The 18,443-nt window shown below is 41.7% G+C and overlaps 2 protein-coding genes across 5 annotated transcripts in view; one reads left to right on the top strand and one right to left on the bottom strand.

The window, feature by feature from the left end:
• The window catches only part of myo15b (myosin XVB), a 44,473-nt gene extending 41,786 nt beyond the window's left edge, over window positions 1-2,687 (top strand). For all 4 annotated transcript variants that reach the window (XM_041219586.1, XM_041219587.1, XM_041219588.1 and 1 more), the window contains 2 exons: window positions 285-422; window positions 1,185-2,687. In XM_041219586.1, the coding sequence (XP_041075520.1) occupies window positions 285-422; window positions 1,185-1,559 (513 nt within the window). In that variant the 3' untranslated portion in view covers window positions 1,560-2,687. The remainder of the gene's footprint in view (window positions 1-284; window positions 423-1,184) is intronic.
• A 592-nt stretch (window positions 2,688-3,279) lies between these two features.
• Window positions 3,280-18,443, bottom strand: part of LOC121295919 (ATP-dependent DNA helicase Q5-like) — a 42,960-nt gene continuing 27,796 nt past the window's right edge. The window contains exons 8-19 of the mRNA XM_041221047.1: window positions 14,102-14,329; window positions 12,889-12,982; window positions 11,537-11,573; window positions 10,776-10,870; window positions 10,450-10,523; window positions 9,919-10,006; window positions 9,491-9,640; window positions 8,780-9,330; window positions 8,515-8,590; window positions 8,073-8,339; window positions 7,872-7,944; window positions 3,280-5,704 (exon numbers count right to left, since the gene is read on the bottom strand). Of these exons, the coding sequence (XP_041076981.1) occupies window positions 5,547-5,704; window positions 7,872-7,944; window positions 8,073-8,339; window positions 8,515-8,590; window positions 8,780-9,330; window positions 9,491-9,640; window positions 9,919-10,006; window positions 10,450-10,523; window positions 10,776-10,870; window positions 11,537-11,573; window positions 12,889-12,982; window positions 14,102-14,329 (1,891 nt within the window). The 3' untranslated portion in view covers window positions 3,280-5,546. The remainder of the gene's footprint in view (window positions 5,705-7,871; window positions 7,945-8,072; window positions 8,340-8,514; window positions 8,591-8,779; window positions 9,331-9,490; window positions 9,641-9,918; window positions 10,007-10,449; window positions 10,524-10,775; window positions 10,871-11,536; window positions 11,574-12,888; window positions 12,983-14,101; window positions 14,330-18,443) is intronic.

Genomic DNA, 18,443 nt, shown 5'->3' on the forward strand with positions numbered 1-18,443 from the left:
GGCACCGGGACAAATCGTCAGTCTGTGTTGAATTTATTCATCTATATTCAAGCGAGAGCTTTGGCACAACGCTTTAGAGTAAATAGCTTTGAGAATGGAGCCCATTCGCTGACCATGTCTGGGACTACCTAATGTTATTTCAGGCAGGGTAGCCAAGTATTGGTGTAAATCAGGGTCTATGAAATTATTTATTTGTGTATGGCTTTGTGTTTGAATTGAACCTGTAGCTTAGTTCCAGTCGTAGTGGTTATTATGAAAAATCACCTGTCTGCTGATTCCTCTAGGAGCTGCTGTCCATCCCTCTGATGACAGTCCAGTCACTGAGGTCCCTGCAGCCAAAGAAGGGGGAGAAGCTCCCAGGGGTGGAGTTGAACTACGGCCCCCCCACAGCCCCTAAAACCATCACTTTCCACCTCAAACAGGTAAGACCCCTGAACCATTGAAACCTGTTTCCATAGTTTCACTTCAAGGACTTTGTTTACTTTAGGTAAACTGGTTGTAAGTAACTACACAGCAAATCTAGAATAGAGAAACATGATACATGCCTTGAAAGTCAGATTAATTCAGATATTTCTAATCAAATTAACCGAGGTCCAGAATATAGTGTGCAGGCTGTTGTAGGAAAAGCTAAATCGCGATCACGTCAACTTTGTGTTTCCTGTCAGTCTTTTGAAGAGCTTCTTTTGTACATTCCTGTATGTTAAAGCGTTGCAGAGCACCCTGCAAAGTTTACACAAAACACATGACATTACCTTTGCTGTGTCCTGTGTTCTCTGTATCACAGAGTTATATTTGTAAACATAACACAGACTCTTTTGATAGTTTTAATAACAACTCATGAGTCATAAATCAACTGGACAATACATTTCTCAACATTTAAGTGTTCGCCAGGAGAAAATAAGAACTCTGCAACAATGTTGGCTTCCTATTCCCAAAATACACCACTCATTTCAATCGGAGCACCACAACTATTGCAAGACGGAGCATGAACTTGAAAAAGTGCAACATTTAGAGGAAAAAGTTTCTTACAAATGCTTCAAGGGGTTCTGTAACCCTTACAAATACATTTCCCCCAATTGATTTAAAGCTTCCACACCTCAGTGTACATTAACAGGATACACTGATATGCCTTTGAATCCACACAGTCCTCTCCTGTTTCATGCCGTGTGTTTGTGTGTACCCAGGCGAAGGAGATGTGCCACGTGATTGCAGTGATCTTGGAGGAGTTAACTTACATACCCAGCAGCATCTCTACAATCAGCACAGGCAGACCTCCCCTGTCTACTGTGGGCCCCAGGGAGTCCAGGGACTCTGTAGTGAGCACTCCAAAGAGCAAGGCCAAGATGAAGCCCCATGCTGCCAGAGAACCCAATGTGTTTCCCCCGTCCATTGTGGGCCCCAGGGAGTCCAGGGACTCTGTGGTGAGCACTCCAAAGAGCAAGGCCAAGATGAAGAAAGCCCCTGCCTCCCCCAGACATGCTGCCAAGAAGCCTGATAAACTCCAGAGCGAGTACATCCTGCCCAATGCTGACGAAGCCGCCATGTACTCAATGTACTGAAAATAATGTTTCTAGAATCTATTTTTTACACACAACACCCCCCCCCCCCCCCCCCCCCCCCCCCCCCAAAAGATTGTATCCAACACTTTAAACCTCAACCATAAACTATAGAAAAACCATAAGCCATCTAGTTCGAGGTTTTTTACTGTATGGACAAGTTTTAGTTTGAACTATTGCCTAACATATAAAACTTCAAACTTTGTATAGTTTTTAAAAATTACTTTCAAAGCAGTTCACGGTACAAAATGATTTGGGTAATTCCAATACAATTTTCCTTGCTCATCTGTTGAAGTGAATTTGACAGCATTAACGCTGTTTATAAACAGAGTTCAAGCTGTGGCAAAAAAAGAGGTACAGTTCAGTTGCTATGTGAAGCTGAGCGATCACAAAGCCACTTCATTGTTCAGTGGCTTAAAATCTGGTTCCAGGAGACCGGGAGATCTAGGTTGAGGCAACCCGAAGGATCAGACCCTGTCTCCCCTGGTGTGCCAGGCAGTGGCCTGAAACCTAGTCTCCTGAAACCAAGTTCCGAGCCACAAAGTGGCTTTGTGTTCCTTCAACTTAAGTGTTCTCAAATTGACAAGGTTGTATGTTAAACCATATTTTGTGAATGTGTGGCACATGCAGATTCTGAAATACACAGTGCTTTTATCTGGCAGGTGGGGAATGTGTCTGCTTTTTAGAATCATTTTCTTCAACATCCATGATAAACACTGAACTTCTGTACCTTGCCTTTTATTTGTAAAGAATGTTGAAGCTTTGGAGCTTGCCGGTTTGAATCCAAGCTATGCCACTGCTGGACATGAATAGGTTCCCAGGGGGCGACGCACAATTGGCCAAGCGCTGCCTGGACAAGGTGTTAGGTGAGTTGGGGAGTCCTTGGCTCACCGCAAACCAGCAACTCCTAAGGCTGACTGGGCGCCTGCAGACCGGACTGTAAGCAATTCACAACTGCGTGGTCCTGTGACACTAAGTTCTGGATATGGCTGGATGGCAGGGTTGCAGAGTGAAAAAAAAGCGGACGGCTGACAACCCTCCTTTCGGAGGATGCGAGTGCTCGTCTTCGTCTCTCCCGAGTTAGTTCGGGGGTTGCAGTGGTGAGCCACATTGAATAATAATTGTACATTCCAAATTGGGAGAAAATTGGAAAATGAATAAAAATAATTGTTAATAAATAAATAGAGTACTGATTACATTACATTATTTTTACAATTCGCAATGTTATTTAACAATAATTTATTTTAACAACAGTGTGGACTAAGTAGATGGCACATCTGTGTCCTGACAAATCAGTGTTTGGAATCACAAATGCAAGTTATAGGCAGAAGCATCCACTTGAAGTATAGTATCTTTTGAAAAGTATGTTTTTAAATTTGAAGTGTTAAGTAACCTTGATTTTACATATACAGAATGGAATTTATAACATGTATACAGTTCAATAAATACTTTGAAATTGAAACGTGTCTGTGTGGTGTGCTTCCGCTGGTTTCAACCATTTAAATTGACAGGTGATGGGGAAAATGCTACAGTAGTTGAATTTGGCAAGACAGTTATGCAAATACCTTTCCATTATTACAGTAAAGATGAAACAACTTCAAAAGTAAATATTTAATTTATAGAGAAAATGTATATCTTACAGATCCTTTATCATTAGCAAGCCAATGTTGACCTGGACTGAGATTTCATGAAGTACAGTGATATGATAAACAACGTCCTCAGATGACAAACCTGCTATATGCTTATTAAAGACACTGATTTATTAATACACCACAATCAGGACAAATCACAGCTGTTTTCAAAAGCAACTTTATTTCCAGTTTGTGGTACAATTGCTTTGATTGAGAGAGTTTTTCAGCCAAATCTCCTTTGAACAGGCAAAGCCCCAGCAATCCCTTAAAAGAAACAAACTAACAATGATATTTGTATTGGTTCAAGCCTGTGTGTGTTCCCCATCTCTGGTCTAATCCACTGTAGAGAGAGGTAAGGAAAGAGGTAATGTGTTTGTGTTCAGATAGGACCTGCAATTAAAGTAACAGTAGCAAACTAAATTCCATCAATCGTACACATTTTGCACTTGTATGAGCTAAACTGGTCAGAAATGGCAACTTTTAATGAAACACACATTATAGCAAATAGGTATTTTCAATTTAAAACTGGTATTCCACTAGGTTAAAAGTCCAAGTTTGTTTGCCTTGCTTTCCAGGAAGTCTGTTTCTTCTTTACTTCCTTGTTAAATTTCACCCCAGCAGTGTCTTCGGGGTCAAAGCATGTTACTGCTCAGTTGCTAGGGGGAACTTGTGAAGAAGTGGGGACACCCTCCAGGTGAAAGATAGCCAGGAAGTGAAAGACAGTCTAAAAGCATAACTTTGCAAACAAATGTGTTCGAGCTACAGTATTGTCAGGTTTTGTGTTTTAAAATGAACATACAAAAAAATGTGTTTCTTTAAAACCTGCCCATTTGAGACCTACATCAAATGGATGCGCATGGCAGATAACATGCATCAATTCTACCAGTTACACTAACCTGTCCTTGGGAAGGGGTGGTCATTAGGTGGTGCTGTTTCCCTGAGCAGCCAGCACAAAGAAAGCTTTACATACCATTTCCATTACTGAGACCAGAATGTACCACCACACACAGATGCATGAACTGTTAGTTTGAGAATGACTCAAAAACTAAATGTTAGTTCTTCAAGTACTTGTACATATCTTCAGAAATGAAAGTGATGAATAAGGCTTTAAAATAATTTGCGAAATGTACAAAAATAAATAAACAACAACAATACAAATGTAATATTGCTAGTGTTAGTCTGGAACTCTCTTAGACAAATCTCCATATACTAAATTAATAAAAAAAATAATCAAATTATGTTTTTTTTTTTTTTTTAATTTTCTTTTAAGGAGTGGCGGTGTTTAAAGCCTTGTTTTGAAAACTTTGAAAAGAAATCTATAGTTTTTTTTTTTTGTAACAAAACCACCATCAACCATGTTGCATGTATACCAAGTAAAAGAACTAAAGGGTAACTCTGGTACCATATATAACTGTATGCAAGCGTTTACTGTAACCTGAATACATTTTTTACTAACTTGTAACTGGAATGGCTTCTTTTTCAGAAATGTAACGGAATGTGATTACATTGCACATGAAAAAAAAAACAGTCGTGTGAACATGCTTTTCTCGTCATCTTGCTAGAAAACCGCGTCAGAGGAGGGAACAGAGGGGTTCAACTGCTGGATCTTTACAGATGATTTCGAGCTGCAGCCCGACCAAACCCGGGATCCCCCTCACCAATCAAAAAAAACATATGCAAAATGTACACTGTGCATGAGAAGTAACTATTTATAACTAACTAGTTACATTTACTGTATTTCAAAGTAATACATTACTGTAGCTAGTTGCAATGTTGTTCAAGTAACTTTCAACTAACAGATTAATTAACTTTTCCAATACCGTTCCGCAGGGTTCATGGAGGTCACTAGAAAACCTCTGTGTACATCTGTTTCTTTCTATGAGATGCATCTAACGTCTGCTATACCATTTTTCACAGCTAGAGGGAGATCTTTAAAGAAAGCGGAAATACATGGTTTGTAGAGTGAAGCAGAAAAAGAAGGAAAAAACATGTTTCTTCTTCTAATTGTAAAGTTGGTTTGCTTTCCAGTACCTGTAACTTTTTGCTGGAAGCATATCTCTGTTGGATTAAAAATAATGAAAAAAAAACTAAAATGTCCCTGTTTGGACTGTAAATGGCCTGCCCTGTACTGAGAGCCATTACGCTGCAGTTAGTTAACCCTTTACTGTCTCTACTCATGTCAGGGCTGGTAACCCCTGAAGCTCACAAAGCAGCCTGCAAATATGTTTTTTGACATGCGCAAATATGTAAGGCTGGAAGAGAAGCCTTTATTTTGATTCAGCAGCATCTAAGGAATAAAATGCGCTGAGAGTTCTTGAAATACAACCCCAGTTTTGAGCCTAAGGCACCAAGAAGAAGTTTAGCCTGTGTCCTCCCTGGTATGAGGGAACAGTGTTGGTGTGGTGCCCTGGGTCTCCAGCCCCTCATCACTCTGCAGGTGTCTCCAGTCCTCCTCACTCTCACACTGCGGACGATCTTTGAAGAAGTTTCTGATCAGCCGTTGGGTTGCTTCATTCACTAGAAACACAACCATGTACGCTTTTAATAATACAGCACCAGGCAGGCTTCCATCTAAAACCACCAGGCAAACTTGGGCAGGCTTCCACCTAAACAATTACACGTGTCACTGGTGTTAAAAACTGTAGCGCTATGAACAAAAATGGGTTTGATGTATTAGTGAGAGCAGGTGATGACAATGTCGCAGTAACAGAACATAAGAAATGTTTGGGAATTAAAGAGAGGCTGTTCAGCTCATCCAGGTTCATTCGTAAAATATGAAGAATTGTGTGTTCTGTCAGCAGTGGCTCTAAGTGCAGTTTGAAGAGCATAGTGCTGACTTCACATGCTTGCCTCCACTAGATCGCAATCTACCTGTGGCAGAGAAAACAAGACAGGCCATTCAGCTATTCTACGCTCGCCCACCACAAACCCAGTCTACTACTTGATCACCTTGATGCTCCTCCAGCTGCCCCTCCTGCCCTTTCCTCCTTCTCTCCTCTCTACATTACTGATGTTTTCGTTATTACTAATGAAATCAACTACTGCCACGTGCCACCTTGTCCGCCTCTGTGCTTCTGATCTTGCTCCCCCCACTATGTACACTCTCAACCTGTCCCTGGACTCTGGCTCAGTTCCTGCTGCCCTTAAGCTTGCCCGAGTTACACCATTACTCAAAAAACCCTCCCTTGACCCGGCTGATATCTAATTTCGTCCCATCTCCAATCTCCCTTTTCTCTCAAAAACTCACAAAAGGGCTGTAGCCAGTCAGCTGATGAAACATCTCACAGACAACAATCTGCTTGAATCTCTACAGTATGGTTTCTGGCCGCATCACAGTACTGAAACTGCTCTCCGAATTGTGAATGACCTCCTGCTCAATGCTCCCTGTGCTTGTCCTACTTGACCTAACAGCTGCTTTTGACACCATAGATCATGGCATTCTTCTTGACTGCCTTCAGAAGTATGCTGGGTTCTCTGGAACCATGTCCTCTTACCTATCCGGACACATGCAGTCAGTTTTCTATGCCGGATGCAGTGGTGTTGCAAACCCAGTCACTTGTGGTGTCCCCCAAGGATCTGTTCTTGGGCCCCTTCTCTTCAATATCTACATGCTTCCCTTGGGTCATCTCATCCGCCAACACAGCCTCATGTTTCACTCCTATGCTGACGACACCCAGCTCTATTTAAAACTCGACCTGGTAGCCCCTCTGCCATGGTCCCGCTCTTGGCTTGTATTCAAGACATCAAGGCTTGGATGTCTGCCAATTTTCTTCAGCTGTACACCAGCAAATCTGAACTCCTTCTAGTAGGATCTAAAACTCAACTTAAGATCTAATCTAAATCTAAATATAGCTGGCCTGAACCTCGGAAACTGTCTGCTGCTGCCTTTCCCCACAGTATGAAGCCTTGGTGTACTACTTGACAGCAACCTCTCCTTTGATGCCCACATCTCCTCCGTGGTCAAATCTTCCTTTTACCATCTTAGGAACATCTCCAAAGTCCGTCCCTACCTTTCTCTCCCGGATGTGGAGATTCTTTGTCATGCATCCGTCTCCTCTCGACTACTGCAACTCTATATGGTGATCTCCTGGGTTGCAACATAAACTGACTGCAGCTAGTTCAGAATGCCGCTACTAGGATCCTTACCAGATGTAAAAAACACATGATCACATCACCCCCCCCCCCCCCACCCCATCTTGCCTAGCTGCACTGACTACCTGTAAAGTTCATGGATTATTTTAAAAACTCTCCTGGTCACCTACAATGCCCTTCATCACACAGGTCCCGGGTACCTCCTCAACTTGCTGACCTGCTATGTCCCTGCCCGCAAACTCCTGCTTGACTCTTTGGAACTCTCTCCCAGTTGGTGCGTGATGCCCACACCGTCGCTCGCTTTAAATCAACTCTCAAGAGCCACCTGTTCTCTCTTGTTTTCCATGATCTTTAAGCCTGATATCTGCTATTAGCTACTGTGTTAATGCATTATGCACTTTCCACTTTAATACACTAATTCATGTATTACACTACTATCATGTATTATGCACTTTCCACTGTACTTAATGTATTATGATTTTTTTTTACTGTTCTTGTTGTTACTGCATCTTGTAAAGCACTTTGTGATGGTGGTCCACTATGAAAGGCGCTATATAAAATAAAAATTGATTGATTTTTATTTCCCTCTTACCATTTTCTCTATGGGGTGTCTTTGCTTCAGTCAGCTGGTCAGACAAGAATTTTGCAAAAGCTTTAAACAGCTCCTGCAAGGAAAAAAAAAAAAAAAAGCATGAAACCTCTTTCCTGGACACCGATTAAAATCGAGATTCACTCAAGATTCAGTAAAGCAGGTGCACAGAGAACAGAATTCACTCCCTATTCAGCCCCTCACCTTGGAAGCAAACCTGCCATTCTTGTAGAATGGTGTCAGGTACTCCAAAACAATGTCATCTGCCTCATTCAGAGCCACTGCTGCCTTCCCCGCAGGCAGCTGTGCCACTTGGGTCGCCCCTTCTACCAGTTCCGCCTCCGCCAGGATGGGGTGAAAACTGACCTCCTTTTTCACCAGGGTACCCTTGCCCTCGGGTTGGCACAGTATGGTAGGCACAGTGCCAGGACAATGCCGCTTGGGGGGTGGGGCTTGAGAGCCCTGGGGTAACTGAAACAAAGGGGCTCGCTTCATCACATTTTACTACATTACCATCACTTGATCAAGCCAACATGTGGGCGATTGATTTCTAATTCTTTATAACCATTTCGTTATATTGTAATTTTGAATTGTAAGCTTTGTTATGTTTTATTAATCTCTCTTTAAAAAGATCTCCCGCTCCTACCTCCTTTGCGAGAGGTGTCTTCCAAGTATTGGAGAAAGGGTTTCTATCCTCTTCCGGCTCCTCCTCAGGCAGAAGGCTGCAGATCACAAAACAAAACTATTAGGACACTAGCTGCAGTTCCCTCTTTCAGTCTGTTCTCCTCTCCAGTCACATGGACCTGTATGTTTTGGATTTATTTATCTGGAACTTGGAAACTGGGAAAAAAAAGACCAAATAAAAGTTCCCTTGAACGATGATTGTTGACATGCATACTGTAAGACTATACCTTGTCCTCTTTTTTGCTGTGGTTTTCTGACAACTGACATCCTCAACGTTACTAGTTAACGATTTTGTTTCTTCTTCTACTGAGGGGCATTCTTGATTCGGGTTTGTTTCCAAGGCACCATCCTCACATGGGGTTGTTTTTAAACATGAGGCCCTATCCTGCAGCTCTGTTCCTGATTCCTCTGTAGAGCTCATGTGGGTCTCTAGATGCCCAGGAGCCAGAGACAGAGTCTGAGGCAGATTAGTTGAGTCCCCAACACTCTCCTCCTTCTTGGTGAAGAACTTGGAGATGTTCTGGGAGTCCTTCATGGCCGACTCAGCAAGCTGCAGCAGTTTCTTTGAAAGTGTGATATTTTTGGTTGGGCTGTCCCACAGGGAGTTCTTCTTGGAGACACTGGGAAGCTGCTGGCTCCTCTCCTTGTCTGTGGAAAGGTTTTCATCTCCCCCTGCCCAATTCGATCCTCCTGTGAAAGGGTGTTCCTCCGCGGTCTCAGTCCTTGAGCTGCCAGCTTCCTCGGGGCTCCTAGAGTTATGCAGAACCTCCGCAGCAGACTGGAACGTGTTAGAGGCAACACAGACGAAAAAATATTTACAGAAAAAAAGGGTTTGTTCATTTATAATTGAAATATTAATTAAAAATCTACCAACGTTTGAGTTGAAAAGTATAACAATCTAAAAAGTGATTTGGGAAGATGCGTCAGTGCAGGCTCACCGAGTAGACCTGAGAGGCAGACACAAAGCCCTCAGTGGAGGCTCCAGGCTTCCCCTCGTCATTCTCGGAGAGACTCTCTGCACCGCTGGGCCCAGTGCTGGAAGCTGGGGGCACAACCCCATTTACCTTCCCCTTCTTTATCTCTGACAGCTGCAGGCTCAAGACATGCTACTTTACTACACAGTACACAATATGCCACAAAACTGCAGGGTGCACGCTCCTAAAGTGTTTTCCAAACCAAAGCAGTGTGTTCCACACACGTGGAAAATGCACAGGCATATGCAAAAACAGGTGGACAGATGGATAGAATAAACAACCACTAAATTCAACCATTACTTCATGGATACAGCCTACCTTCCTTACAGGTGGACAGATGGATAGAATAAACAACCACTAAATTCAACCATTACTTCATGGATACAGCCTACCTTCCTGAGCACAGCTGCCTTGTACAGTTGGGACGACCATTTGAAGGCCTCGTACTCCATCTCAACAGCACGGGAATGGGGGTCAGGGCTGCAGGACAGAACAGAGCAGAGTTTACACACTCAATTATGAAATGTAGCACTTTGTTAAGTACCTCACAGTAAAGTGGCTCATCCTGTTGTAAAAGCTAAAAGGCATTTAGGATCTCAAAACAGCCTGTGAACGTGGCTCCACCTTGCTTAGCACACTGAAAACTGTAAAGCTGCTGTGTCGGATATTAACTTAATATTAACTCAAAAACGACCTTAAAATACGATAGGGTCTAAGTGTACGGCCACACAGCACATGCACAATACAGTGTTTCCAGTGCATCAGAACCTGCCCTTTATTCAGCTCATCACTGGAAATGCTCTTCAACTTGGAGGAGAGCAATCCAACCTGATGCAGAGTCTACAATCACAGATGGAGACCAAAATGTACCAATGACGTATGAACCGGTCTTTAAAACCCTCTTTCCTCTGCAGTGTTGATACCTGCTCCCAGTGGAGACTGTCCCCTGCTGGCTGCTCAGGGCTTCCTCCAGCATGCGTAGACAATACTCCCGAGCCTGAAACACATTCAGTTCATGCAAATGTTGTTATGAAAATAATAAAATTGAGCCAACTGTATTTGTGTTGCATCATTAAATGCTGCTTTGCTACAGATCCAATAAACACAAGGCAAACTTATCAGACATACTCGTGCTAAGCAGTAGACAGATTTTATTTCTGCACTTGATCGGAAGTCATCTGCCTTTAAGAGCTGAGTTCGCAAAGGGGGGTGGGGGTGGGTGTAACGCCCGGTGCACACAGCCTCTTACCTTCACGGAGAGCAGGGGAATCCTCTGGGGGGACCACAGGTCTACAGGAGAGATATGGTTAGACCTCAAGTGGAAGGGTATGAGAATCAAATGATCTAATTACTGGGTCTGCTATAGACAGTTAAAAGTAATCTGTTACAGTTACTTTAATAAAGATACTGTTAATAAAAACTTGTTACAGTTACTTCTCAGGCACAATTTTACAGAGCTATATTTTGTACGGTCAGGCTGCAGCTAAATATATTTCAGCTATGGAACCCACTCGTTCCCATCCTCTGAAGGCATTTTCTAGCCAGCTGATGTGACAAGGGTGTTCATGTGACAAGGGTGTTCATGTGACAAGGGTGTTCATGTGACAAGGGCGTTCATGTGACAAGGGTGTTCATGTGACAAGGGCGTTCATGTGACAAGGGCGTTCATGTGACAAGGGCGTTCATGTGACAAGGGTGTTCATGTGACAAGGGCGTTCATGTGACAAGGGCGTTCATGTGACAAGGGCGTTCATGTGACAAGGGTGTTCATGTGACAAGGGTGTTCAAGTGACAAGCAAGGTTTGACTTGTTTACTGACTTCCATGTTATGCATTAGCCGTCGTCCTTTACCTTTTTTTTTAAAAATGCAACAAGAACTGTTATTTTTTCACATAAAATGTAATCCGTTACCACATTTCATTACTTCTCTAAAAGGAACCATGACAGTGACACTTCACTGAAAAAGGACTAGGTGTAACACATCGACCTTAACCAAACCAGAGCACTTACCAGGGGACACACAGTCTTCCTTTGGTGTCTCCTTATCCTGGAGAGGAAAGAGAAGAATACATCAATACTGGTTAGCAAACTTACTTACAAAGCCTGACTTCTAATGGGCTTAAAGGTATGTGATACAGCTGGCTTCAAATCAGAGCAAGTCATTCACACATAGATGAGTCACAGCCATACATACAGTTATGGAAAATGTTAAAATAACCTTTTAGCTTTACACATGTACAGTTACTGGTCAGCAACGCATTTAGCATGCAGGGTTTACCTACAATGTTTCAGAGATACAAGGTTTTAACAATGTGGCAGGAAAGGGTTAATCTTTCTTGTGCGACACCCACGATCGAACTTTAACTTATTATCCGGAAACTCAGATCACAGGTCAAAGTGAAACGTGCTGTTTTTAGTAGCTGAATACGTAGGCTCAACGTTTTTCAAAAAATGATATGCAATTAAATTCTTATTGATAAATGAGGACTCAGTGCGAAATGATTTTATTGCAAAAGTAAGAGCTAAAGTAATAACCCTACCTTGTACACAAGCTGTAATATTTGTAAAGTACATATGTAATAATACGTTTTTAGGAAGAACACTGTTATATGAAAACCAAAGCCACAGACTCACACAGCCCCCAATATATTAAAAATGCTCCAAATCATTTTTTGGAAGATTTGAAACAGCAGGTGGCTTCCACATGTTATACTGTTGCTGGGGAATTCTTTCAAACTATGATAACCATTATTTGTATTGAACCATAAGGATTTGGTTAGTTTAAGTTTATTTTGTCTTCCCCTGTTATCAACCATTATTTTGTATGCATTAGAGATCTTTAGCCACATTACATAATTCAGCTTTTATCGTGGGCATCCTATCAGCAACTACCAAACATATACATTTGTCTTATATATTTACTCTGATAATAACTCAGCTCCACTGGGCTGAATCAATGCAAATCAAACCATCAAAAACATCTTAGATGTAAAACGGTTTGTATTTTGTTTTGCCTCTTTGCCCATCATAGCAGAAAGAGGTGTTGCATCAGATATACTCCAGTGTTTGCAATGTATCCACGATGCTTGGAGGTGTATAATCTATATGTGACTTTTAACTGGAGAGGTTTTGGTTTAGGAATATGCAGCCGGATAAGATCTTTTTATATAATATATACAAAATGAAACGATTTGTTTAAAAGTTAGGGATTAAAAATAGCAGTCAGAAATGAGATTGAAGTTAGAAGTATTACACAGAATGGGCCAGATTCATCGTTACAAAGTCACCAGGATGCGACGACTGAAACAAATAATGACATACTAAGTCATTAGTTATATCTATAGTAATCTAAGGACTCTTGCCTTGTGCATACTCATCTCCCTCTGGAAAAAACTCTTCCATTCCTGCTTCCGATGTTCTGGTTCCTTTTGAGAATCCCCCTCAGAACCGTCATACCTATTATGGAACAAAAGAAAAGAATTAAACAACACAGAACTGAGAAGGCAAACATAGCTGGACTGGAAGGTAGTATGCTTAGAGCAAAGGGCCAGAGAGGTAGGGCAATCTAGTGGTCAGAGTGAAGAACTGGGATGTAGTGTGTAGCGCGGCAGACTCTGAGGTACAGTAGTATGCTTTCAGCTGAGTTACTGGGAGGCAGTGTGGCCTAGTGGTTAGAGTTTAGGGACTAGGCGGTAGTGGGATCCCGTCAATTTGTCACGCAATTTTCATCACCAACAATTCATGACCAGCGACTATTCATCACGGACAATAACTTACTGATTAAGGCCACAATATATATTAAAAAATACAGCTGTAACAACTGACAAATAACAGATACAGTATGTATTCACTTACAAATTACACAAATAAAACCCATAATGTACTAACTTTTACTAGTTTGTGACCACCCAACTAACAAACAAACAAGCAAAAAAAAAAAAAAAAAACAAGTTTACTTTTCAACCCTTTATTTTAACACTAGAAGCGCCGAAATTTCGAACCACCTACAAGCGCCGCACCGGTCATTTTCACCTGCAGCGTTTTAAACAGCTGTGATATGATAATGTACTCTCTGTGATGAATTGTACCTGGTGATGAACTGCTGGTGATAAATTGTTCATGATGAATTGTCATTGACCCGACGGTAGTGTGGTTACAGCCGAGGGACTGGGTGGCAGTGGATCTAGACCTATTAAGTAAAGCCCTATTGGAAAGTCTTGCTAAGTCTCAGGTTCCTTTGTTACTGTAGTGCTGGCTTTCTTTGTTCATGGTTCTGACTGAACCAATGATCATTTCCCAGCTTGTGTATCTCACTCAGCCAAATCCACACCGCCACCACCTTTCCCAACTAGAAGCCCTAAGGATTTACAAAGAAAATGTAAATTGAGAAGGCATGAGCAACTTCTGCACTGCTTTATAAACACCTTCCTTTCTGGGTGACCTTGGATTTCTCTAAGAATTCAAAGTTCCCATCTGGTATTAGAAGCACAACTGTAAAGCAAGAAATAAAGCTCATCTAAAGAAAAAAAAAAAAAAAGACTTGCATGGACAAAACTGCTGGTGTCGCCAGCGCACCTTTCAAAGCCGCAGCCATGGCGGCCCCCAGCGTGCAGCTCCCGGTCATAGCCGAAGGACCCGGTCAAGGTAGCAGCCGGCCCGATGTGGGTCCTCCCACCTGAACCCTGATACCGAGACAACTCCAGCTGGTTCCTGACTGCAGCAGGGTTCTTGCAGAAATCACAGAACTTGTTGCAGCGTGGCTTCTCATCCCCAAAATACTGAGCGATTGCAGCGTGTCGACACCTACAGAGTACAGGGAACACGTCTTATTAACTCGGTCTCTCTCGAGTGACATGGGGTCTCAAGTGTTGAGATGCATTGCAGTTGGATTAAGATGTTCTGCGAGTAACCCACTGGTGCATGGTTATAAACATTTGTCTTAAATTGTTTGTACTGTTTGATGATTCATTTAGAAATACAAAAAAAACGCTGTAAATTGAAATGACAACCGTTTTGACTAAAAGTCTCTCGCATTGAGAAGTCAAAGCAGTTGCAGCGGAGTCGATAGGGGCAGAATGACAAATAAATGTAGCATGTCGGTTACAAAAATGTAGGGTTCAAATAAATGGCATGAAAAATACAGCCTGGCACTGTAGTGGATTTGTTGCTGTCAGCAGCCAGGCAGTGTGAGGAGGCAATTCAAAACTGGTAATAGTCAAAAGGGGAGAGTGCAACTCAAAGCACTAAATAAATACTGTGTTCAATTCTTATCTCTGTATTAAAAAAATACAAAAATACATTACAGCTTTGGAGTGAGTCCAGCAAAGAACAACCAGATTGAAATCAGGGCTAAATGTATAAATTCTGTAGATACCTAAGATAAACGACTCTCTTTAACCTAGAATACAGAATTTGATTTTTTTAAATACCAATAAGAGTTGAGAAAGTTAACCTGTGTCAATATTCAAAGTGTATCAGATGATCAGTGGACACACATGGAAATTGAGTGGAGATAGACTTACAGTAAGACAACAACTAAAAACCAGATGAGCATTACTGGGCCGAATGGCCTCACCACATTCATAACTTCTCTATGTTATCGTGTTTCTAAGTATATTGCACCTCTAACAAATATGTGCAAGTGCACTTGTCACGAGCTTTCACAGAAGCATCCACACATGAAAACATAACCTGCAAATACACTCGCATAATTATACAGGTGCGTTATGAACCCATATAGATATCAGTAACCTGTGCCTTCAGTAACACCTCCAGTTTGGATAATACAGTAACCTATTTGTCAGTTCAATACAGTGCATGTGCCGCCAGCAATCTGTAGCTTGGACCGGAGTGCAATGCAGAATTCTCACTCCTATAGTAATGCAATGCCCCACAGGGAGTCACAGACACTGAGGTCACTGTACTGCTCCGACCAGCCTTGTAGTAGAGTCAACAAGCTCCCATACAAAGGCAGCTTTGTACAACTCAAAGGAAACTTTAATTGTAAGAGCTGTTTTCCATCTTGTACAGTATGAGATAAATGGGCCTGCTTGGGCTCACTGAGTCTCATGCAAACCCTGGTGTCTCAGATTACACTGTGCGTCTTGATTACAGATCTAACAGAACTACAGCCACAGCTATCCTAGCACATGGACAGGGCAGCAAGGTTCCCTTGTGAATTTCTGCACGCAGTAACCAGAAAACACAACCACACATACACAAAAAAATCTTCTTCAACACCAATGTCCTGGTAGGTTGTTTTATCTGCAAGCACACAAGCTGTCTCCCTGCACCAGCCAAGTAAGAATGCCATACAACACGAGCAGAGTTTTAGCTCAGGGAAGCAACATGGATATGCAAACAAAGCCTATATTTTAAATATGGGCTTGTAAGGTAAAACCCTTAAATATGTAGAAATATCAAACTTTTAGATATGGCTAACTGTAACCTTAACTAATACTCTTGTGACTTTAAAACTCAGAAGTTTAAACCACACAGTGGCCTCAATATAGCTCAAAGAATCAGGTGTAACCTTTGAATACACCTGGTACACCAGAGTGTAACCATTAACCTGGCCCCCTACCCCTAATCAATGTAAGAAAGATAATGATTACAATAACATATTTTCTAAATCTGAAAGAGTAGAGTTCACATAGTGCTTACATTGGGTGATTTCACAGAATATATACAATATATAGAAAGAAGACATGACAGATTTTCGAGGCCCACATGTATACATCTGGACTGTACAGTAAACACAAATCTATAGCTGAACCAAGTCGGCGTACAATTACTCCAGTAGGCTGAGGATGAACTATTACAGCTCTATCTTACCATAAACAAACTGAATACAGGAATTTTCATAGGCAATTAACAATAAAAAACAAAACTATTGCACCAAATACAACCACAAAACAGATTCAGACTGTAGCTTTCCCACGCTACAATAAAACTGCCCCTTGGATACAAAATGTGACAGAGTAAACAATATAACCACTGTTGGTCACTTACTTCACTGACCTTCAGGGATATACTTTTTCAAAGTCCGTGTTTCTGACCTACTTGTAATAAGGCCAGGTATATTTAACACAGGGTTCTCAGCATAAAAACAAGTTGGGGCTTCCTGTTTGGAAAGAACGTTTCACCACTCCCCACATGGGATGCAGTTACTGTATGTGAGGGACTAGATGAGCCTGAGAATGAATGCTTTACTGTAACAGCAGAACAGGTGCATAATGCAGCTTCGTATGAAAAGGACCCTGTGTCCTGCACAAACAGGCCAGGAGACTCTGATACCTGCACATATCTTAAGAAGCATTTGAATTTAGTACTACCTCTCCAGTATTTTCCAGTTATTTTAAGTGCAGCACAAAGATTAACAGCTGGTTTCACAGACCCGGGATTAGCATTAACCTTGGACCACTTCACCTAAGGTAACATTAGGTAGTCCAAAATTATTACCAGTAACCAACCCTTAGACAAGAGGACACAGATGGAAACTGAAGACAGACTTCAGGTATAGTCAGGAGCGTGAGGGACGAGTGGGTTACCAAGCCACATTGTTCCTATTCGAGTCATTGGGATCGCTTAAGATTTTTATTACATGACAGTAGTTGGTATTTACTGCAGCAGCACATATAGTGGAGGAACCAGCGACAGAGCATACCCTTGTCACAGTATGTTATCCAAACCATTTCCAGAGACAGGATTTCATGTAGGTCTTAAAAGGGGATGATAAGGCACACATTTTAGTGCTGAAGCAAAATAACTGTGGCTTCCCTGTTCGATCTCAAGATGCAGAGAAATACATTGGTTAATATACCAGTTTTTGTCTACTTGACTTAGGGTTATCTATTTTAAAGTTATGAATGCACAACCTATGGCATCACAGTCAGATTCAGAAGAACAGATAGGGCTGATCCCAACTTTTAAATGATGTTGCTGCCTTCCCTGTTCATTCACAGCTACCTTGAAAGCAGCTCCACTCAATTTCAAGAGCGAGACACGATCTCCTTCCCACTATATCATTTGTCATTTCATTGTGTTTCACGATAAATGTATCACTTATGTGGTTAATGTATTTTTTAAACATACTTTATCAGTTTCGCACCAGTGTAAAAACCAGCAGCTAGCTGTAGGCGGTTTTCGGATGACAGTGTAAGATCAATGCCAGATTGATTAGAACTAATGCCAGTGTTTACATAGCAGAAGGACAGGGGTAAGTATCGTCACTCAACCCACAATGGCTGCTTTATTGGGTAGATTGCCTGGACAAAAACATTCCTGGCACAGGATAAAGGATTAGAAATAAAATAATAATACAGTGCTCCATTGATATAAGGCTCTTGGTTATAACACGCCTCGGATATAAAGCTCCTACAGCATGCCTCCCAATTCCCTAGCTAGTGATTCATGCAATATTTCTACAGCAAATACAGTACCGGTGTTGTTCAAACTGTAAACAGCTTCTCAGTCTAACTTCCATTTCTGTCTTTTAGCATTTCAGCACAAGCATTTCATGATCACAATCCTTAATGGCCGGCAGCTTGAAATCCATTAAATTATACAAATAGTGACAGAAAATGCACTTGGAGAATCAGGCTCTTGGGAAGGACCCATCCAATCAATTCACAAGTATTGTAATGCATTTTCCCATTGTTGCTGCAGGGCACAGTATTGAGCTCTGGAAGTTCAATGAATAGTTAATGGTGAATTTGAAAGTTGATGTTGGGACGTGGGTCAAAAGGGAAATCTAGAAACAATCCCTGGAAACCGGGATATTTGGCAACCCTGTTAGAAATTGAGAAATAGATATGGTAGGGTGCTGGTACAGTAAGCGGCTCAGGGTTAGTTTGTGGATATATTTAGTTGGTGTTGTAGATGCAGCTTTCAGAATATTTCAGGTTGCACTACACTA

Source organism: Polyodon spathula, chromosome 20 (assembly GCF_017654505.1).
Source record: "Polyodon spathula isolate WHYD16114869_AA chromosome 20, ASM1765450v1, whole genome shotgun sequence".
Lineage (NCBI taxonomy): Eukaryota > Metazoa > Chordata > Actinopteri > Acipenseriformes > Polyodontidae > Polyodon > Polyodon spathula.